The sequence below is a fragment of the Pipistrellus hanaki genome (assembly GCF_964339955.1).
Source record: "Pipistrellus hanaki genome assembly, chromosome: 11".
In the NCBI taxonomy this organism is placed as follows: Eukaryota; Metazoa; Chordata; class Mammalia; order Chiroptera; family Vespertilionidae; genus Pipistrellus; species Pipistrellus hanaki.
In genome coordinates, this window is record NC_140513.1 from 42,698,041 (window position 1) to 42,722,402 (window position 24,362).

General features: G+C 38.7%; 1 protein-coding gene across 1 annotated transcript in view; it reads right to left on the reverse strand.

The window, feature by feature from the left end:
• The window catches only part of LOC311630477 (histone-arginine methyltransferase CARM1-like), a 202,741-nt gene that overhangs the window by 122,318 nt on the left and 56,061 nt on the right, over positions 1 to 24,362 (reverse strand). Inside the window, exon 2 of the mRNA XM_084899523.1 lies at positions 7,047 to 7,172. Coding sequence (XP_084755649.1) covers positions 7,047 to 7,172 — 126 coding nt within the window. The remainder of the gene's footprint in view (positions 1 to 7,046; positions 7,173 to 24,362) is intronic.

The window sequence follows — 24,362 nt, forward strand, 5'->3', positions numbered from 1 at the left end:
CCATGAGCAGCCATGAAGACGGCCACTGCCAGAGTAGATGATCTCACAAAGGCAGAGACATGATGCCACCCTGCATCCCAAGATCAAATTCTGGGGTGCTAACAACCCCGCCCCCTCAATTTCACAACCATAGAAAGCAATGAGATGCAAACTGAAATGATGTACCACTTTTTTAGAACAACTGAATTAGTAAAACATAAAATATCCAATTTGTTAAGGTTTCAATGAAATGATATACTGATGGAGTAATCAGAAATTGATATGTATATTTTTTAAAAGCACATTTTTATTTATTTTAGAGAGATAAATCAATGTGAGAGAGAAACATCAATCGATTACCTCCTGCATGCCCCCTACTGTGCCCTGACTGGAAATCAAACCAGCAACCTACTGGTGCAGTTTATAAAATATTAGTTTCAGACATAGGGCCCTCTATAGACTGTTACAATTTACTCTCCACAGGTATGTATAATAATAGCTACCTATTTCCCCAAATCATCAACAACACAGTGCATCAATAATTTTTATGAATAAATTTAAATATTTTTAAAATGTTTAAATACTTTCTTTTATATTAACCTATTATATGATAGAAGTCCCTTTGACATGCCCCAGCAAGATAAAGCATTTGAAAGCATTTAAAAGAAGAATAGGGTGTGCCCTGACAGGGTACCTCAGTTGGTTGGAGCATCATCCCATATGCCAAAAGGCTGCAGGTTTGATCCCATAGGTATTTCAGTAGTATGCAGAGAGACTAGTCAGCAGGAGAGAGGAACCAGAAAACATGGTTACTGTATTAAATGCTGAGAGCAGGGAGGCAGGGAGCAGGCATGCTCCAGCTGGGTTTCACTCAAGTATGAGTTTTCCTCATAAAAGAAAAAAATTTGAAAAACAGCTACTAGAAACTTGGATCTTCCCTGTTCGCTTCCTTGAGTCATTATCTGAAGCATAACCTCAGATATGCTTAATAGAATATCAACTTTCATATCGCAAAGGGTCATAAACAACTACAACAGACAAAATCCAGTTATAGTTGGTAATTTGATTAAAAAAATTATAAACAAGTAGACCAAGAATCATTAAAGATCAATCAACTTGACCTAGCTGATACTGAGAGAGCAGCTCACACAATAATAACAGAAAACATATTCTTTTCAAGTGCATATGGAACATTCACCAAGATATACTATATTGTGAGTCATAAAACAAACTCCAACAAATTTGAAAACCACTGATATTATACAAAACACATTTTCATTCACATCACAGAAGAGTTCAATAAAAATGCAGAAAGTGATCTGGAATATCTCCAAATGTTTCAAAATTAAACAATATAATTCTAAATAATTCATAAAAAATCATAGGCTAAAGAACAAATAACAATACAAATTATTATGAACTATAGAGCAAGGAAAACACAATATACCAAATTTATGGGATGCAGCTAGAAGAGTGTACAGAAAGAACTGTATAGCATTTATTAGAAAAAGAGAGGACTCAAATTAATGATTTAAACTTCTTCTAAAAAGTTAAATAGAAGCATGACTGGTGTGGTTCAGAGGCTGAGTGTCAACCTGTGAACTAGGAAGTCATGGTTCGATTTCTGGTCTGGCACATGCCTGGCCTGCAGGCATGATCCCCAATAGGGGGAGTGCAGGAGGCAGCCAATTCATGATTTTCTTTCATCGTTAATGTTTCTATCTCTCCCTCGACCCTCTCTCTGAAATCAGTAAAAATACATATTTTTAAAAAGTTAAAGAGAAAATAGTAATCAGAGAATCAAAATAATGAGAAGTAAGAAAATAAAGATAAAAGCAAGAATCAATAAGACAGAAAATGGAGAAAAATGATGAACCAAAAAGCTGTTTCATTAAAAGGATCAATAAAATTGATAAGCCTCTAAGTCAATTAATGAAAACATATATTATCTATATAAGAAATGAGAGAAAGAACATTATTACAAATCATACTGACATAAAAAAATATTATGAATGATTTAATAGCAATTAATTGACAACCTAAGTGAAATAGATAAATTCCATGAAAGACAATTAAAGCTCATTCAATAAACAGAAGATACATTAAACAGATTTATGTGTATTAAATAAACTGACTTTGTAGTTAAAACCTTCTCACACATAAAAAAAAAAAATCACAATCCATTTGAATTTGGTAGTTAATTTTAACAAACATTTAAAGAAGAAATGATGCCAAATTCTTTACAAAGAGCTCACCAAAAGAGAAGGTTAGGGGAAATGCTCCTATTTTATAAGACCAATATTACTCTGATACCCAAATCAGACAAAGACATTAAGAAAACTACAAAGCAATACCTAAGGAGCATAGACATAAAAATATTTATAAAATTCTAGCAAACCAGAAATTCAAGGTTGTTTCAACATTCAAAATTCAATTCAATTAATCATATTAATAGGCTAAACATAAATAATGCAATCATCTTCATAGGTTAAGATAGAGCTTCTATCTTGTATTAAAATACAATTCAAGATAGAAACTATGAGCAAGTTAGAAATATAATGAACTTGACTCAATCTGATAAAGAACATCCACAACAAAAAACCCTACAACTAATAGTGAAACTGAATGCTTTTCCCGAGATCATGAACAAGGTAAGAAGGCCCGCTCTAACTTCTTCTCTGCAACATTGTACCAGAAGGCCTAGCTGGTGCAACAAGCAAAAAACAGTCAACAGATATAGCTAGGGAAAGGGAAATATAAAACTGTCTCTAATCATAGATGATGCAATCATTTATGTAGAAAATCCTAGGGAATCTATTAAAAAACAACAACAAACAGACACAACCCTATAAGAATTAAGAGACTTAGCAAGATTATTGCAGGATACAAGGTTAACATATCAAAAAAAAAAAAAAAAATCAACTTCACATCCAAAGCAATGGGTAATAAATTTTTACTAAATTTGGGCTATTTGATGAGGAACAGGATATTTGCATGATACCAGAGTGCCTTAACCTAGACTCCTTACTATTTACATCTATCAGGGAAAGCACAGTAACTGTATAGTGGAGAAAATAGAAAATGCCTTGACCTGGTGATCAAAACTCATACTACTAACAAGGAGTAGGTAGTGCTTGCTGAGGTGATATTCTGAGAAGGACATGATGTCATATAGGGAGTTTTCTGACTGGGGATGCATAACCTGAATTTTTTCACAAGGAAATATTAGAAAAACCCCAACTTGAGAATATTATATAAAAAATAACTGATCCCACTTCTCCAAATATCTTAATATCACGAAAGAAAGAAAAAGGGGTGAGGAACTCAACCAAATTAAAGAGACTGAAGAGTCATGACAGCTAAGTACAATACATGATCCTAGGCCAGATGTAGTACTAGAGAGAGAAAAGTGCTATAAAATACATTATTGGGATATCTTATGAAACTGGACTATGAACTGTATAGTAAATATAAATATAGTGATGCCAAATTCCTGAGATTGGTAATTCTACTGTGGTTACAAAAGACAATATTCTTGTTCACTAGAGGCCCAGTGCACAAATTTGTGCACCAGTGGGATTCCTTGGCCTGGCCTGCAGGATCGAGAAGAAATCTGTTCTCCAAAATCCCCTGAGGGGTCCTGGATTGCGAGAGGACAGAGGACAGGCCAAAGAACCTGTGCACTGGTGCACAATCGGGGCCAGAGAGGGGCTGCAGGAGGGCTCCAGGGCATGTCCAGCCCATCTCACTCAGTCCTGATAGGCTGGAGTCCTGATAGGCAAGCTAACCTACCAGCTGGAGCGTCTGCTCCCTGGTGGTCAGTGCACATCATAGCGAGTGGTTGAGCGGCCTTAGCATATTATTAGCATATTATGCTTTATTGGGTTGAATGGACAACTGGACGATTGGACACTTAGCATATTAGGCTATTATTATATACCTTCACAAAGCATATAAAAACTAAGTAAGACTCAAACAATGCTGGGTCTCTGCTGCAGGTCCTCAGAGGCTTTCAGTCCTCCTCAGAGGAAAACCAAGATGCTCACCATGATCTCCAACGTCTCCTGTGATCTGGCCTCCAGTTCTCATTGTTCTCCCTCATCCCATCTGGGCCCTCTGCTCTCAGTGCCATTCTTCAAAGTACAACCTGCCTTAGGGTCTTTGTAGTTCTGTTCCTCGGTCTGGACCATCCTGAACCTGACACACACAGGGCTCTGCTCCTTTCCTCGTCCACTCCAGCTCATATTACATTGGCAGCTAACCAGTGAGGCTTTCCCTCAGAAAGCACCAATGAAGAGTAGACACACTTACTCCCCAGTCATTCTCTGTCTCCTTCCCTGGTTTATTTTCACCGTCCACCATTGTGTTCATTTATTGTCTGTGTCCTCATAAAATGTTAGCTACATATTTGTAAGGGTTTCTATTTACTCAGAGCTGTATCTTTAGCACATCATAGGCTCTCCATAAATATCTGTTGGTTGAAGAATGAATGAATGAACGAATGAACAAACAGGAAAGAAACCCTGCACATATCTAGCACATTCATAGTCAGTTTGTCGTAGATATTAAGTCCATTTAATGAAAACTTTTTTTCTCTGTTGACACCTGTCATTATTAAATATTCCCACTGCTTTTAAAGTACAGTGAGACTTAATGTGCCAGATTTCACAGTGGTCTCTGAGAATACTGGAGATTATCTGACATATGAACAAATCAGGCTTGGAGAGCACTGAGTGACAATTCTGAAGAAGGAGAGGAGGAAGGAAAGATATATCCCTTATAGGTATATTTGGGTATTTGATCATTCCTTTCCTAGTGGTGCCTAATTACCAATACTGGTCAACTTCCCAAAAAAGTTGGGTTTTCTTTCTTACCCAATCTCTAGAAAGTTGGCAGCTGTTCGCTTCTAAATATAAAATCGCAGCCTCACATTTCAAATGCCACATCATCTCACTCCAGAAAAGCAGAGCACATCTCAAGAATGTAGCAATTGTGTCTGATGTACAGTGACACCGCTACACAGCTTTCTGTCAGCGCCCACGCTGACGAATGACAGGATCCCCCTGCCACCTGGGATCTGGGCCCTCTGGGACCCACCGAGTCACAGCCGGCTCGCTCCTCGGTTGCCACACGACCAGCCCGCAGCTGTGGGCTCCGTTCCTTCGCACCACAAGCTGCCTTGACAGATCCAGAATGAGGGGCCAGCTGCTTGGCCAGGAAAATCAGACAAGCAACCGACTCCCCAAGGACATCAGTTGCTTTTAAAAACTATTATTAAATTAAAACTAAGGAGGATCATTAATTTGCAAACATCTGTACTTGGAATCCATATGGTGCTGTGATTCAATCCTAGCCAAGTCAAGAAACACACAGACTGCAGAACAGGAAGGTGGTATAAGGTACCCTTGGGGAAATTCTCAAGCAGAGCCTGAAATTCTTGGTATCAATTATTTTTCCTTCTTACAGAATGAAGGAGACTAATCAACAATAGCCAGTGTCCTAAAGCAAGGTAAGTCAAGGTCTCTGGGCTCATTTCTGAAACATAGGTTATACATTGAACCAATAATGAATTCATGGTATCGGAATGAGTCCCACCTGTGAGCTCCCTATTGAAAAGTTCCCTTCTTGCTTTTTTTGCTTGGTATAAACACATTAAGCAGAACCTTAGTCATCTGTATTCTAAGTTAGGCCAAAAAGCACACTGAACCTGAAATTTATGACTAAGTCCAAAATCTCTGTATCAAGGAATGTAATGAAAAGGGTCCGTTCACTCTCCCCCTGTCAGCGAAGGCATCGGATATTACTTACAGGGGCCTCTGTGTAGGACCAATAGGCCCCCCAATACTGAGTTGGTTCTGGGCCTCACGACTATCCAGGCTATGTAATTAGAGAGCTGGACGCAGCGCAGTAAAATGGAGTCCAACATCTTTGGATTTTGTCTACGGGAATCTCAACATTTCTATTTCACTGCAATGTAAATTAAGACTCAAAGAAAGGTTTTTGTCCAGACAGTGAAGGCAGTTCAATTGGAGAGCCCCTAAAAAATAAAATTCCTAACCCTGTTTAGGCTCTTACATATCGACTCTGAACAGTTACCCTGTGCCTGAAACATGGACACTGCGGAAATAGGCTTTCTGTGCGGAGCTGAGCAGCATGATTTCCGTGAACATTAAGTGTCCCAAGTGTGAACGTATGAGAAGAAAGGTTTTCCGTTCAGTCTTCCTACTGCATCGTCGCTCCCTGCTCTCTCACTGGCGATTTCTTTCTGAAAATGGAATGTGTCTCACCAGGGATGATGAATAGATGAAGAGGTGTATGATAAAACAGCTTCCTCTCCCTGGCTGGCTCTGAGTCAGTTCAGAAACTACAAACCAGGTGAACTTCTTTCCCGTTGAAGAAGTTACCATAATATGAAACAACTTTGGACATTTTAACGACCCAGAGGAGAATCTGTACCACGGCTAATAGTTTGCATTGTGTGGGTTAACACCATGAAACGGAGCATTTTATATCTAAGTTAAAGAAACGACGACAGACAGTTCAAGGCAGGCCCATGGCCTTGTTAACCCTAATTACCTTCACTGGGCTGGACATCTCCCAGGGTGCCTGCCTTTGAGCCCTTTCTTAAAATAGCTCTAGTTACATTCTAGTTTACCTTTCTATTGCTTGACATTTGTTGTCCAGAATCTAAAAATGTTCCACAAATGATTCAAAGACAAAAAAAAAAACAAAAAAAAAACAGCATGAAATCATTCTGATTGGCACGGACATGGGAAATCACATTTCTGCCAACAGCCTCCTCTTCGAGGAAAATCAGCTCTGGATGAAGGAGGAACCAAAGGCGGGAGAGTAAAAACGTTCTCGTGGTCTGGGCAAAGGCTGATTGTGCTCCAGCCTGGGTATCAGGTAAGCCCCAAAACCAGTTTTATGTCATTATTTTAATCTAGGACAACTCACATCAGGAAACAGTCTGCTGAAAGCCAACCAATCAGCAACAGCAAAAACTCAACCGGTTAGGAGCTTCGTTTTCAGAAAAGACAGGGGGCCGTGACAAGCACGAAACTTACCAGCAAAGGACTCGAACTTCAGCAGAGCGCTGTTGTACCCCAGGGTGATCAAGACAGACTCCTTCCCCACACGGCAGCACTCGGTGTCTCTGTTGAGCAGGCATTTGAAGACACAGACGCCGTCAGCTATAAAGAGTGGGAGAAAAAAAAGAGGATTAGGAAAATCCATGTTGAGCACTGTAAAAAGGCTCATCGATGCCTAAACACTTTCCTACATTTTCTCATGTTCTCAAGGCGCCTCGTTTCTTTTTCCTTAATACAATTTCTCCTGGGACATATGGAAATATGAGAATCAGAGTTAAAGAAATGACTAAAGGGCCGAATACCAATTCTTTGTAGATGTTTAACACTACTTAAAACAGACTCTGACTGGCTCTTGCCTTTATGTCCAGGTCTCCATTACCCATAACCCTGTATTCCCAAAGTCATCTTATAACTAACTCTCTCTCTCTCTAACTCTCTCTCTCTCTCTCTCTCTCTCTCTCTCTCTCTCTCTCAATCCTCATCCCATACGTGAGGATGTGTTTTTTTTTTTTGTATTTTTGTTTGTTTGTTTGTTTGTTTTGGTGGGGAGTGGAGAAGGGGGTGGGGAAGAGGAGAGGGAAGAAAGGGAGAGGAGAGAGAAACATCTATGTGAGAGAGACATATCCATTGGTAGCCTCCCTCACCAGGGCTGGAGATGGAACCTGCAAATGGAACCTGCAATTCAGGTACTTGCCCTTGACCGAGTATCGAACCTGTGACCCTCCAGTGCACAGGATGACATTCTAACCACTGACACATGCTGGCCAGGGCCATTTTGTATCTCTTGATGCCATCCTAGGAGAGACCAGGTAATGTCACTGTGGGTGACTGATCATCTACGATGTGCCAAAGATATCACAAAAAACTTCCACTGTCAGTATCATCACTGACAGTGTTCCTAGGTGAAGACCAGGCAGAGTTTAAGTCCAAATATGCACCGCTAATATGTAGCTAAGCTGGAATTCAAGCCCAGGGTTGAAGTTGACTCCAAAGCCCATGTTGCTCCTACCACATTGTGCCCAGGCAAGTGTGATAGAAAGCTTCCCAAGAAGGGCCCATGGTAAGTGGCTGGGGTCTCATGAGATTCATGCATAGATAATTGGGAACTAACTCACTAATGCTGTCAGCATTGGGGCAGCTGTAATATGGTGGAAAAAGCAATGACTCTGTTTTATCTTTGACTAGAGGCCCGATGCATGAAATTCATGCAGGAGTAGGCCTTCTTTCCCTCAGCTGCCGGCACCAGCTTCCCTCTGGCTGCCAGCAGGCACCTGGGACCCAGGTTTCCCTCGCAGCCACAGCTTTGTCCAGAAGGACGTCTGGAAAGACGTCGGCTCTAATGAGCACATTACACTTTAAAAATAAATATATATATATATTTTATTGATTTCCACAGAGAGGAAGGGAGAGGGATAAGAGAGCTAGAAATATCTATGAGAGAGAAACATTGACCAGCTGCCTCCTGCACACCCCCTACCGGGGATGTGCCCGTAACCAATGTACATGCCCTTGACCGGAATCGAACCTGGGACCTTTAAGTCTGCAGACCGATGCTCTATCCACTGAGCCAAACCGGTTTCAGCAGCATATTACACTTTTATTATTATAGATATTGAGGGGATTTAATCACCTAAACACATGGAGTCATTTTTTCATCACACAAAATAAAAATATGAATGCTTTGTTAAGACTGAAGTAAATAATTTCTAAAAGCTATTAAGACAATGAGAGTATTAATATTTCTCTAATTATAAAGTAACCAGTGACCTGGTGCATGGATTCATGCACAGTAAAAGGAAATTAATTTGAAGATGGCTAGTGGGGTGGGCCTGAGCAAGACAGGCCCGGACACACTCTGGAGCCAATTTCCCATGGTCCCTTCTGGCTTCTGTGGAGTGAGTAGGTTCCCTCCACCAGGTGGGGTCTCTTGGCCTGGCCTGCGGGGATCGGGCCAAAATTGGCTCTCAGACACCCCACAAGGTGTCCCAGAGTACAAGAGGGAACTCTGCAAGGTTGCTGTTGTGCAGGGTGTGGAAAGCAAATGCAAGTGTGCAGTAAACCAGATTCGGGGCCAACAATTCCCCAGGAATAACATAACCCACGGCGGAAGGTGGAATTGTGCAGCCCCACAAGGAATTGGGCTCCGTCCTCTCTGCTTTCGGGGTGCATCACCTGACAACTGCCGCTGCCAAGTCACTTCAGCTCGGCAGCTTCTGTGTTGAGTGTCTGCTCCCTGGTGGTCAGTGCATGTCATAGCGACCAGACACATCATATTAGCATATATATATATATATATATATATATATATATATATATATATATTAGCTCTTATCTTTAATGTCTTCCATTCCCCTTTACAAAATCAATTATAGTATGTGTATTAAATTGAATTATAATTAAAAACATAATCCTATATAATAAAAGGCTAATATGCAAATTGACCAAATAGCAGAACAACTGGTCATTATGATGTAAACTGACCACCAGGGGGCAGACACTTAATGCAGGAGCTGCCCCCTGGTGGTCAGTGTGTTCCCGCAGGGGGAGTGTTGCTCAGCCAGAAGCCCTGAGCTAGGCTCACAGCCTGCTAGCGCAGTGGCGGGAGCGCTAAGGCTATCCACAGCAGTCAGACATCCTGAGGACTTCTGGACTGCAAGAGGGCCCAGTCAGGGCTGTGGGACATGCCCCCCCACCCTGCCCTGAGTGCACAAATTTCATGCACCGGGCCTCTAGTTGTTTATAAAATTCCAGTGTTACACATGAGCATATGAACACTCGTGCACACACATTCTAAAAAAAAACACACAGAGTTAAGATGATTAAATGTTTTCAAATATTTTTACCCACTACTTCATATGAATGAGTATCTCCTGATGGAGGCATTCACAGATATGTTTCATGAACCATCTTGGCTGGTTTAAATAGTGCAGATGTTTTGGAAACATTTTCTTGGCATAACACATGATTACAGGTTGTTATTATAGCCCAGTCCGTGTCTCCAAGGCATCGACGACTCCTCGCAGGGAGGCAGCCGTGAACACAGATGCAGAAGAAGGGGGTTTGGGGCTCCCTGAAACAATATGTTTTCTTAAAATCACAAGAAACATTTTTTCAAAAAAATTGGGATTTTTAGCATTTCCCACTTGTGTTTCTGATGGTTTTGAAGTAGGATGAGGCAGGATGTAGAAGGAAGGAGATCCTAGTCTTCCTCAGCTCCTTGTGCAAACATGAGTATCACAGTCTGTGCACTCTTTGTGAGCGGGGTAATTTCACTTTATTTTGGGATCCATTCTCTCTTTTTTTTTCCCCTCCCTGCATCAAAGCCTAGCACAGTACCTAATACTTCATATGTTCTGAATTTGTGAAATCATTTCTCCATGTATTGATCGCATCCCACTCCAGAATAGATAAGTTTAAAAATGTATTACTCAATCTTCTTTAACCAAATAAACTCGATTTTTTTCCTTTTGTTGTTGTTCGTTTGTGATTTAATTGGGGTATACATTGGGTTGCTGTTTTTTCCTACTTTCATAAATTGCAAAATGCTTAGCCATACATCCTCTTTTCTTTATCCTCTCCCTATTCTCTTTTTAAATATGGTGGTGGTGGGGGGGGGGGGGATGTCTTTTTAAGTATGCCATTATATCCAGAAAGTACTGGGAACTACTTCAGATTTTAAAATATACCTGTGGCAAAAAAAACTTTTTAAAACTTGAAACGAAGTTGAAAAGCACTGATAGATAAGCTAGGCATATGTTTTCAACATACATAACAATGACTTAATACCCCCAATATACAATTAGCTCTGAAATATAAGAAGAGATGAACATCCCTATTAAGAGTTAGTAAGAGGGGTGAGTAGGCAATTGACAGCTGGGAAATGTCAACAGCAAAATTTAAAAGAAATATATGTTGACCGTACCAAGCATTGGAAAGGCTGTGAGAAATCAATGAGTGCCATTACTGAGAATGTAAATTTCTATGTTCCTGAAATGTATTTTGGCCATACGGTTTAAAATTTAAAATCTATGTACTCTCTGCTAGACGATCTACTCATAGCAGTTTCTTCCAGGATGTACTTTATCAAGTGTGGATGGATGTATTTTTAAGGATGTGTATCTTAAAGCTAAGGGTCCATCATTTAACGCAGTTGACTAAATTAAACATGATAGAACAGCATGGGTAATGTTATTGTAGCAATTTAATATTGGGTTTATCTTTGCAGAAAGTTGTTTAAAAAGACAGACACCAAAATGTCATCAGTTGTTTCCTCTGGATAGAGAGATTTGGGGTCATTTTTATTTTTCTGCCTTGTTTGAATTTTCTAAGTGACTACCTATTTTTATAGTCAGAAAAGACAAGAAAGCTATTCATTGGGTTAAAAAAAAAAAAGCGATCAAACAAAGACACACTACCATCAATAACATACTCTACCACATTCTCATTCTTAGTGGATATTACTCTTCTTAACACTTTTTTATTTACCAGATATTAGCTGGTACTTCACTCATTTTAAAATATTTATTTAGAAATTACTGCATCCAATATAATAAATATAATTATTATGTTCATTTTCAGTTTTTAAATGAATGTTTTCTTATGCTTTTGTCTGTAAAAAATTCTTGTGTTGATTTCCTATCCTGACCTTGACCATGTGAGTACATAAATAAAAAAAACATTCTAAGTGATTCCTGTTAGTGAATGGGATCAAGAAGAAAGTGCAGCTCTTTTAAAAGAAATTTTAATATGGCTAAAATCAGGTACTAATACATTCAGAGGTAAATGTGTTTATTAAGAATATTAAAAATCGCTGAAACTGGTTTGGCTCAATGGATAGAGTGTCAGCTTGGGGGCTGAAGGGTCCCGGGTTCGATTCTGGTCCAGGGCATGTACCTTGGTTGCGGGCATATCCCCAGTAGGGGGTGTGCAAGAGGCAGCTGATCGATGACTCTCTCATCAATGTTTCTAACTCTTTATCTCTCTCCCTTCCTCTCTGTACAAAATCAATAAAATATATTTTTTTTAAAAAGAATATTAAAAAATCAAATACATTTTCAATATACATTGTACCAAGGTAGAGGGCATCTATCTTTCCAGCAAGTTATTATTACTAGTAATAATAATAATAATAATAATAATAATAACTACTACACATTTTTTGACTCCCTTGTCAAACATCTCATTTCATCTCTTCAGTGGCACAGAAGGCTGGCTGTTTCTGTGTATTTACTATCATTGGGCTTTTCTCTTTTTTTTTAACCCTCATCCGAGGACATGGCTTTATTGTTTGTTTGTTTTTATTGATTTGAGAGAGAGAAACATCAATCTGTTACCTCTCACACAAGCTCCAACTGGGGATCAAACTCTGACTGGGAATGGAAACCATCACCTTTCTGTGTATGGGACAAGGTTCCAACCAACTGGGCTGCACTGGCTGGGGCTATGGTAATTGTGCTTTTGAACTTGATTCTCATGGGTGACACTCTTTGCTGCTTTCTCACAGGGCAAGGCCTGCTCTGCTGGTGGCAACAATACAAGCAGAATAACTTCCAGTTCGGAAAGCATAGAGCCATTCCTCCCTCCTTGAGGAAAAGCCACTTGTTCCCCCAGAGCAATGGTCGGCAAACTCATGAGTCAACAGAGCCAAATACCAACAGTACAATGACTGAAATTTCTTTTGAGAGCCCAAGTTTTTAAACTTAAACTTCTTCTAATGCCACTTCTTCAAAATAGACTCACCCAGGCCGTGGTATTTTGTGGAAGAGCCACACTCAAGGGGCGAAAGAGCCGCATGTGGCTCTCGAGCCGCAGTTTGCCAACCATGGCCCCAGAAGACTCTCAAAGAACGTATTAATGATGGCAAACCCAGATGCCTTGCTCTATCCTCCACTTCAGCCTCATTTGACAAAACTTGTAATGGTACTACATGGAGAAATCCGGGACCTACACACTTACCAGTACACACAGGGAACCCTGGAAAATGCCTCAGGGTAAGGTCAAGAGAATTGCCCTTGACTTTAATAACAAAATGCCCTACTCCTCCTTATATATACACCCTTCTCCTTACAGCCTATGCAAATACGGAAATTCAATCAACGTAAGTAAACTACAACACTGACTAGGAATATTACCTATCAGGCAGGATCTAGAACGGAAATTCTAAAATACATTTTTACATATAAATCCATGGACAGAGAGTACTTAGGACCTAATAATATGGCATCTATGCCAAGTCTTTGCTGAGTGACCCTTTTAATATTTTCTTATCTAGAAACAGGAAGTTAGTCTACCTAAGCAACGTGTTTTCTAGAAACAGGTAGCTAAAAAATGACGGTATAGGCAGCACATATATAGATGGGAGTAAATCATATGGATAGCTGTGCAGTTATTATTTTTAACAAACTTAACCACAGAAAATGAATGTTAAAAAGAACATGATTATGGCTTTAAAAAGATAACTAATATTAAAATTAGGCACCCATACTGATCATATTAATGATACAATCTCCTATGAGATATGACAAAATAGTAATAAATGATATTTTCACTGCTTCTTCCTCTCCTCTACCCAGTAAGGAGAATTCTGTATTTAAAAGATTAGGTTCTAGGATTTTGCTAGCTAGAGTAATGATAGTGCAGAAAACTGAAAGTGGATTGTTTCAGGTTGAAATGGGCCCAATGTTAACAGCAGAAATGAAAAGAATAAGAAGGTAAGCAGAAAAAGGAAGAAAGGTATTTGGAAAAGGTTTTAGAAGTGAGAATTGGGGTAGCTACCATGTGTGAGAAAGTCAAAGAGATGGGGAAAAAAAGACTTTTAGGACATTAGTTTCAGAATAACCGTTGTCTGGTCATTTGGCTTTGGTTTTGAGTTTAATGGTTTTTTGTTTGTTTTGCTTACAAATGCTATCCCCTTCCTCTACATTTTGATTTTTAATGTTACTAAGTCTTCACAACCAAATCATACAGCCATTACATAGCAATACTATCCCTTTGGGCGTCATTTAATAACAACTTAGCGCCCACCAACAGTTCTACGTACTTGTCTCTCTTGTCATTTCGATTCTCCGAAGTCCTCCTCTGGCTGAATCTTAGGAAGGGCTCAGTGATACAAACCCTAGAGGATTCCTTAGGAAGAGTCATTGGAAAAGTATTCCCCAAATTCTTGTACATGAAGAGTTGTCTTCGTCTTCTTATTTTTGAAAGTAAGGTTTTCTGGATATAAAACCCCTGGCTAACATGTTTTTTCTTTCAGATCTTATGGTATTCCAATGGAATATGTTACGCTATTCTATTCTCACATATAACATCAAAAAGTCTAGTGATAATCAATTTTCTCTCTTATAATAATATACTCACGTTGTCTAGATATCCAAAAGATGTTTCCATTTCTTTAAAGGCCAGTAATTTTTACCAGAATGTATCTTATGCCGGTCATTCTAGGCCAGGATTTTCAGATATAATGTATATTTTTTCAATGTATGTTTTCAATTTATTTCAACGAAATTTTCTTAATTATTATTTTAGTATTTGTTTTGTTTGTTTCTTGTTTTTTTTTTTCTTTTCTGATGTCTGCTTCAGACTCTTGTGTGTATGTTTGAACTTTTAAAATCTTCAACATTTGCTTTATCTCTTCTTACATTTCCTTTTACATTTTAAAACTTGCCTATTTTTTCTTCTTTATTTGATGTATTTTTATTCCTAATTTAGCTTTCATTTCTAAAAATTATTTAATTTTTAACATAATTTTATTTCTAATTATTTCTCAAATCCTGTCATTTCATTATTGAGTTCTCCTAATTCTGATTGATGTTAAATTTTTCATGTCCTGTATAATTTTCTTAATGTCTCTTATTTTTCTATTTCTAATGTCTTTCTAGCATGCTTTTATTGTTGGTAGAACTGTTATTCAGACCCTTATTGCCTTTTTTCTTAAGTAACTGTTGTCATTTGACCTCAGTACATTCCTGCCAATCATCTTTATGTGAATATCATTTCCTCAACTTTTAGAAGGATGATAAATTACACTGTAGTTTTATGAGAAACTACCAAATTCTGTTTCACTTAATATTCCCATCAGCAATAGGCAAATGAACCATTTTTTCCACATCCTTGTCGAAATTTGGATTGTCATCATTTTTTCCTTTAGATATTCTTGTAGCTGTGTGGTAATGCCTCACTGTGGGTTTAATTTGCACTTTCCTGATGGCTAATGATGCTGAACATCTTTCCGTGTGCTTATTTACCACCTGTATATCCTCCTCAGCGAATGCCTGTTTATGTCTTTTACACATTTTCAAATTGGATTGTTTTGTTTTTTACTACTGAGTTTTGAAAGTTCTTCATATATTCTAGATTCTGGTCCTTTGTCAGATATGTGGTCTACAAATATTTTCTCCCATTCTGTAGCTTTGTCTTTTCTTTCTCTTAACAAAATTTCACAGAGCAAAAGTTTAAATTTTGATGGCATCCAATGTTTCAATTTTTTTTTTTTTAATGAATCATCTTTTGTTGTTGAGTCTAGGCACTCTTCCCTGGAGTCCCTTGACCTTGTTCATCCTATGGTTTCATTACATCTTAACTGGACAACTGTGACACCCTCTCCTCTGCTACCTGCTCCTGCAATTGAAAACGACTTCACACTCTTCCCAGCTGTCGGGTTGCATTAGTGGAGAGCATGTGCAGTCAGTGCAACGCTCCGCTCTAACCTTCCAAGGTCTCTCCACTGAATAGAAAGTACAGACTCCCTTGTCTGAAACTACAAATCCCGCAGGCACACTCCTGCTCCAACCAACTCCTAGCTCGCTAAACCTATACCACACTCCAGCCAAGCTAACCACCAGCTGCTCTCCGAAGGGGCTTATAATGATGGTGTCCGAAGAAATGTGAAATAGAAGATCAGGACTTCCAAAGTGATAAAGCTCCCCTTCTGCCACAAAAAAAAAATATTACCTAATTTATTAATTAATGTCCACTTCAAATGGCACCTTTCCTGACTGCCCCACAACTGGCCTCTGTCATGTCCCTCCCTTCACTAACCCAACAGCGCTAAGTACTTCTCTGACAGCACTGAGCTTATTTGCTCATTTGTGCCCCGTTCTTATCCATTTGGCCAGACTGTCCAAGGGCAGCGAGTCCTCCTTTGCTTCCCCTGGAGGCCCTGGCATACAGCAGGGACTGTGCAGAGTCCACTTGACTGTACCCACCGTCAGCATCATCCCAGCTCAGACACATAAGGCCTATTTGCCACATCCGCTGTTCAAAACAAAGCAAAAGGACAAACTGAGCGCATCTTTCTGGCCTGTGAGTCGGCTTCATTTCTGTAAACAATTCCCTCTTGTCTCCCACGCACTTCTCCCACACACACGATCACGGCAGAGAGAACAAATAAACACGGAAAGCAACTCCATAATGAAATTTTAAACACCTCTGTGACCAATATTCTCAAATCAGAAGGAAGTAACATTTCATTCTGCCTTTAATGAAAGAGCATGTCACTTCTCTAACAGCTTCTCCAGGAACCCACTGTTGCCTGAAATTTATTTGCAACGCTTGTCTGAGTAATCCTTCGGGTCCCCCAGGAATTTCTCTAGGCAGGAAGGTGACAAGCAGCCAGAGGAGCCATGGTTACGAGGAGTCCCAGGAAAAGGATTAGTAGGTCTTGTTCTTTTAAAAAATCTCAACTGTTTCCTGTGAAATTCACGTGTGCTGTTTCCAGCACAGCACTCGGCACGTGGTTTATGATGGACAATGTTTACTGAATTAACCAACTGAATCAATACGATCATAAAATCTTGGTTGCTTCCTAAATTACATAAAACAAAAAGCATGGGATCTCAGAGCAGTACAGATGTGACAGGGACAACCAAACCCTGGGTATTTTTTTTTTTTTTTTTTTTTTTTTTTTTTTTTAGCTGACTCTATTTTCCCCTCTCTGACAAGTGGTTTAGATCTTCCAGTTTATAAAATGTTTTCCCAATTATGATATGAGGTCAAGGGAAAGTTCACTTCCTCGTTTCTTCCTAAGAATGTAAAAATGTTTCCCACTTTCCTTGAATAAGCTGCTTCTCTGAGATTTAAGTTTAATTTCACTGCAAATGTCTCTTTAGGGAAGCTAACTATTACGGCATCTATGGTCTTTCTGGGCAGAGTTTCCTCCAGATCATCAGCTTTCTCCTTGTGGTTTCTGGAGATTATAAACTATCCACTTGAATTCACTCAGTCGGGGATAATTGCTCCGATGTGGTTTCGCCAGCTACAACAACAAAAAAGCGGGAGCTTCCGCTGGAAGAGTATAAAATAACGGCTGGGCTGTCAGGAGCTGTTCTAGAGATTCATTCTTGTCTCTGCCCTGCAGCTGATCTGGTGGAACCAGATGTCTGCAAGCCCTGGTGTGGGAATTCATTCAGACGTGCACACGCGGCTAACACTGATGAGCATCTGCCCTGAGCCAGTCATCGCTGACTGGCAATAGGGGAAGATGCAAAAATAAACAAACTGGAGACACAGCCCTGAGAGAGCGTGCAGTGCACGGAGAAGGGGTCTGCTCAAACGCTGCGGTATCCCAGAGAAACAAGCAGCTCATTTTTTCTGGGAGATCCCTCACAGGAGACATTACACTGGACTCGGGCCTTGGAAGAAAAATAAGAGCTTTCAACAGAGAAAGGAAAGAAGAGGAAAAGGTCATTCCAAACAAAGGGAGCAGCCTCTTTAAAAGGCTAGTGAATGAACATGTCATCCATGCATGTGGCAGATCTGGAAACGAGGAGTGAGTAGTCCCGTGTGGTTTGTAAGCGGAGGAGAGGAATGAGTGCTGATACATCCATCTGCACAGGGTGATTGAAGGAGTAATTTTAAAATGTTTTTTTTAAAAATTTTTTAAAATTAAATGTGTTGAGATTTTAAATTAAATTTGTTGAGGTTGAAGGAGGAACTTTAAAATGTTTTTTTTTAATTTTTTATATTAAATTTATTGAGATGATATTGGCCAACATGAACACACAGGTTTCAGTGTGGGTTTCTGTGTTACAAAACCTGTATGTTGCGCTGTGTGCCCACCACCCAAAGCAAATCTCCTCCTGCCACCACCTATCAGGCCCCCCTCCCCTCCCCATGTCACTTTTGATTTTTGCTGCAATTCGTGTTGCCATTTTGACTGATCAACAGTTGCCTGTAACAAAGAGAAGTGGGGCAACTGAGCAAGGAGCTACCGTTGTTGAGCGTTTTCACACCTTGCACTTCGTTTATTCCACGCTGCTGTAGCATGAGGGGGGTGGGGGTCCTGATATTCATTCTATAAACAGGAAACTGGAGGCTCAGAGTTACTGGGGGATTTCCTTAAGCTCTCTTCCATCTGGACTTTTCAAAATCTGTTCTCAATGCTCTGCACTGTGTTGCTCCCTATGACTAGAAAGAGGAAGGGAAAAAGGACAAAGGCATGTCAAGTTTTCTCAATACATGAGCTCTGAAATCCTGCTTTCAAGGCAAGGAGGGGTATATATCCCTTTCTCTTACTCGTTCATCTTAGCTACTCTTTTTTTTTTTTTAATATATACTTTTATGGATTTCAGAGAGGAAGGGAGAAGGAGAGAGAGAGAAGTATCGTTGATGAGAGAGAATCATTGATTTTCTGCCTCCTGCATGCTTTCCACTGGGGATTGAGCCCACAACCCCTGGCATGTGCGCTCTTGATGAGAAAAGAACCCGAGACCTTTCAGTCTGCAGGCTGATGCTCTACCCACTGAGCCAAACCGGCTAGGACAATCTTAGCCACTCTTAAAAGCCTGCTTCAAACCACAGCTGCACCATAAGGGGTCTGGGATCACGCTAGCCCACAATAATTGATGAAGCATAGCTTCCTTTCGTTATCTTAATTTCTTGCCATATGTTGTTTATCCGCTCTTTTTGAACCAGTCCTATCCAACACTAAATCAGTAAACTCCTTTGGATGCCTTATTCACGTCTTTTTACCCAAAAATCCCAGAATAATCCCTTCTGCACAAAACACGGCCACTAAATGTTGGTTCCCTAAGTGTAGATCAAGACTCTTTGACTTGGCTCTGAGAAAAACTCTGAAGCACTGTAGAATTCCCTCCAAAGGAATTACAGATCCCAGATGGCCGACAAGCAATGGTTTATCAAGCATCTGAGGAACAGGTAGTTTCTATGCTACTTACTAGTAAACTGGTCCAGAACAGAGGAGAAGCTGGGACACTGCCTAAGTCATTTACAAAGCCAATATAAGGCCATAATAACCTTGACAATGACACTCCCAAAATAAATATTAAATTTCATTATGAGTATAGAGGATGGAGATGACCTTGGTCTAAATCTTGGTTAGAACACTTATTAACTTTATCTCTTTAGAAATACTATTTAACCTTTCCACACTATGCTTTTTATTCATAATATAATAAACAAAACAATAGCATAATATGACAATACTAGAGGCCCAATGCACAACATTGGTGCAAGAGTAGACCTTCATTCCCCCGGCTGCTGGCACCAGCTTCCCTCTGGCACCCGGGACCCGGGCTTCCCTCTCAGCCCTGCTTCATCCAGAGGGTTGTCCAGAAGGACTTCCGGTCTAATTAGCATATTACACTTTTATTATTTTATATAAGGTTAGTCCAAACTCAACAAAAATATTGATGGTGATGCTCATATTCACCATGGAGCTGGCGCAGTAAGGACTTCATATACATTAACAGCTAATCTTCACAACAACCCTGGCTTATTACCTTATTCCTCACTTTACAAGAGAGTAACCGAGATAACAAGCAGAAAAATACCACCTTTACAAAGCTCTTATATGGTAGAGACAAGATTTGAACTCAGGCATTCTGGCTCTAGGTCCCATATGATTAAGAACTCCTCTAGTCATTAATATTAATATCATTTTAGCATGTTGAAGGAAAATATGTATTACCTTTTATCAATACATAAGATAAAGTGCAAGAGAGAAAAATCCAAAAGCTTTCACTAAAATAAAAACTTTTAGCAATCTGGGGTAAGTCTTTACTACAATAAGGAATATTTATATTGACCAAAAAGTCAATATAGGGCTTAAGTTTAAAATTAATTTAGCTGAAACTGGTTTGGCTCTTTGGATAGAGCATTGGTCTGTGGACTGAGGTCCCAGGTTTGATTCTGGTCAAGGGCACGTGCCTTGATTGAGGGCACATTCCCAATAGGGGGTGTGCAGGACGCAGTTGATTGATGTTTCTCTCTCATCAATGTATCTCTCTATCTCTCTCCCTTCTTCTCTGTAAAAATCAATAAAATATATTTTTTAAAAATTAATTTAAAGTGACAAATAACACCAACTAAAGAATTTGCTCAAATCTCTATTAATTGATATTGTTCTCAGTGTTCTAACCAATGTAGTGAAGCATGAAAATAAGTAAGAGGCTTAAATATTAGAAAGGAGGTGGTTTGATTGTGGGTCTAAAAGAATCAAGAGACTCAGTTTAAAACTTACAATAAGTAGAGAGCTGAGAAAGAAAACTGGTTACATAATGAAATTACTAAATAGTTGTTTCATATATGAGCTCTTCCAAAAATACTGTTAAATATATAATCCTATATTAAATAGCAACAAATTATAAAAACAATTAGAAATGAATTGAGCAAGAACTGTGAAAGACTAGACCATATTAACAGAACTGCAAAAGTTAGGATGTGTAAAACACAGATAAATGAAAGTCTAGAAGTTGTCTGACTCCAAGATTGTCTGTCTTTGTGTGTGTGTGTGTGTGTGTGTATAAATTAACCCATGATTCAAATTCTTTTCAAGAAAATAAATAAATGAAAATATCCACAAGTGCACAAGAACATATAGACCAATGGAACAGAACAGAGAACCCAGAAATTGGCCCAAGCCATTATGCTTGAATAATATTTGACAAAGGAGGCATAGAATGAAATCAAGACAGTCACTTTAATAAATGTTATTGGAAAAATTGTAGAGATACATGAAAAAAAAAAGAAATAAAGGAAAGAAGGAAGGAAGGAAGAAAGGAAGGAAGGAAGGAAGGAAGGAAGGAAGGAAGGAAGGAAGGAAGGAAGGAAATGTGTAAAGCATTGCTTTTTAAACAAGTGGTACCAAAAAAAGTTAGACAATTTTAGTTTCTTGACAGAGGGAAAACTTCCTCAAATGAGAGGAAATTGACCCTTTTCCTCCCCTTTTTCTGCTGCCGGGAGAGCATGTGTGATGCCGGAGTTCTGTTAGCCATTTGTAGTGATTGATATGAGTAGCGTTAGGTGACAGTGGTGAGGTGAGAGGGAGCTAGGTTCTTGAAAATATCCTGGAGACAAATTTTGGACTGATGACAACTGGATGTTTTCTTTTATGTGAGGCAAAGCGTACTTCTATTTTTTAAAGACGCTGTTATTTGGGAGTTTACCATGTGTACAGCTGCACTGAATCCTAACTTATACAGATCCCTACCTATCATATTGTACTCAAATAAAAATAGCATAAAGAACAGCAATTTTCAAAATAAGTCAGATTATAGAAAAGTATTTCTCAAGTATCAGAGAAGGCTTAAGTGTACGTACAAGTGTTCAGATCATGTGTTGCCAGTACAGTGTGTCTTTTAAATGATGAAAGAGGTACATGAAAAAGTAGGCACAATAAGGAAAGATGAAGAAAGCATGGGTAAGCTTAAAATAGAACCAAAGAGAAATTTTAGAAGAAAAAAAAATACACACACTAAAATAATAGATGAGTTTTAAAACAGCTGAATAAAGATTTAATGAACACATTTCAGGCAATCTTCAGAGAATCCCAGAGAAAGACACAGAGACAGAAAACATGAAATTGGTTAAGAGATGCAGAACATAACAAGAAGAACTAATACACACCTAATAAAACTTATATGATAATAGAATAGGGGAAGAATAATACATGAAAACATGGGATGAGAATATAAAATTTATGGAAAACATGAATTACCATATACTATAGCATGAGCTACCATCAGGATAAAGAAAAGGAAGTTCCATATTTAGATATATTGTGGTGACATTTCAGTATACCAAATTTAAGAGAAAAATCACTGAGGCAGCCAGAGAGTAAAAAAAACCATCAACTACACAGGAATGGAAATGACACTGACAATTGCCAAAAGAAAGGATGCTGTTTCCTATTATACACTATCTTAAAAATTAGAAACAAAGAAATTTTTTTTTTTTTTTAATTTAGAAAGCTGACCCTCTGGGCCTAACATGTGCAATGTATTAATTCCTTATGAAAACAAAAGGCTCAAAGCCCAAGTTTGGGTTTTCTATCAAGCTCTTTTTATGACATTATTCACTTGAAAGATACTATAGGTCACCTTACCCACCTCACTCATTTAGTAAGTGAGGGCCTGAAGCCCAGGCTGTAAAGTGATTTGTTTAAGACCTTATAGTTAATAGTAGACGTGGGACTAGATCTTTAACATCTTCCATTAACCTCCTTGCAAGTAGAAATCGGCAAAGTTGGAATTTTCTTTGTAGCTAGCTGGTTACATTGGCCTTAATACACTTATTCAAAAACTGGAAATTATTCCCACCCACAGCCTGGGCATGTGCCCCTGACCAGAATCAAACCCTGGACCCTTCACTGCACAGGCCGATGCTCTAGCCACTGAGCAAACATGGCTAGGGCTAAAGATTTCTTTTCTTTCTTTCTTTTTTTTTTTTAATGAAAGCACAAAATAATAAAATAAAATATAGGTAAATTGCTGCATAAACTTGGGCTGCATGATATTTGTATGCATTTCCCAAATATGATACCAAGGGCAGCAGCCATGAAGGAAAAAGACAAATACATTTGACAATCTGTTCTTTAAAAGCTCACAAACTTCAGTCAAGTTAAAAACTGGAAATATGCTACAATAATAATAAGGGATAATGTGTAGTAAATACAAAGAAATAAGCAAATTTTTGTCTAACCAGATCTGTGAAGATATTTTTAATGTTTTTAGTGGCTGTAGGTTAAAATAGAGAGAAATAACACTGTCATATGAAAAAAATGTAAATGATAGAATATTTTCAAAGGGCAATTTGGTAATATATATCAAAAGCTTTTAAAATAATCATGCCCTCTGACCCAGTAATTTCAGTTTGGTGAGTTTATCCTTAGACTATAATAAAAATTGTGTGAAAAGATTTAATTACATTTCTATTCATCACCGTGCTGCTTGTACTTTTGAAAAATTGGAAAATTTTAAATGTCAAGCAATAGGGGATTAATTAAGTGGATCATGGTAATCCACATAAAGGGACACCATGAAACTGCCAAAAAATAATGTTAACACGGATAGCTGTTCCTCTTGTAATGTGGGAGAATAAAATGTTTTATTAGTGTAATTTTAATTCCACAAGGAAAAATTAGACACTTAGGAAAGTGTCTGGAAGCATAGACACTGGGGCTTTCACTGTATTTTTATCTGGCATGTAGAATTACAGGTTATTTTCTTGCTTACCTCCATGTTTTATTTTTTTTTTAATTTCCCAGTAATTAGTATGCATAGCTTTCTTAATCATAAAAAAGTAAAAGTTATTTTTACAAAAAAAAAAAAGAGAGAGAGAGAGAGAGAGAGAGAGAGAGACATAGCATATATCTCATATGCCCTAAAGTGGTAATAATCACTTAGTATTTTATTGAATTGAAAGGCCCAGAAAGTGAATCATATGTATGTATGTAGGAGACTGCACTGAGACTGTAGTCCAGGCAATTATTAGAATGCCTCTGACCCTGAACTCAGTAAGTGCAGCACAAAGAGTGAGGAGTGTGCCTGTCTTCCCACATGTCCCTAAAAATTCACATAGGTTTCCAGAGAAATTAGTGTAATTTCAGAACTAGCACGGTATTTACGCATATCTTCCCAACTCACTATTTAAAAAGACCATGCTGTGTTGTTGAGTAGTGAGCTTTCCTAACTTGACCATCTGCCTTGTTTTCAAAAGACTCAATCTTTATTGGTTTGATTCTTTCTGAAAGCCCAGAATTTGAAACCTGTGTACAGATGAGACCTGGTTCAGCCACTCCCAGTGCAAGGCCACCCTCGGAGAGACTGCAGGTCAACCTTTTCCCGCTCCTGTGTTCTCTCCTCTGCCATAGTTTTTAACCAAAAGTTGTTTCCAGCCTTGTGACACTGACGAGGACCAGTCTTCAGACCATGGATCTAGAATCCTTGAAACACTTCCTCCTTTACATTCATAAAGACATACAATCTATATCTGTGTATTCAAAGTACTTGCTCACAATAAAGAGAAAAAATAATCGTAATTGGAATGTGTTTACCA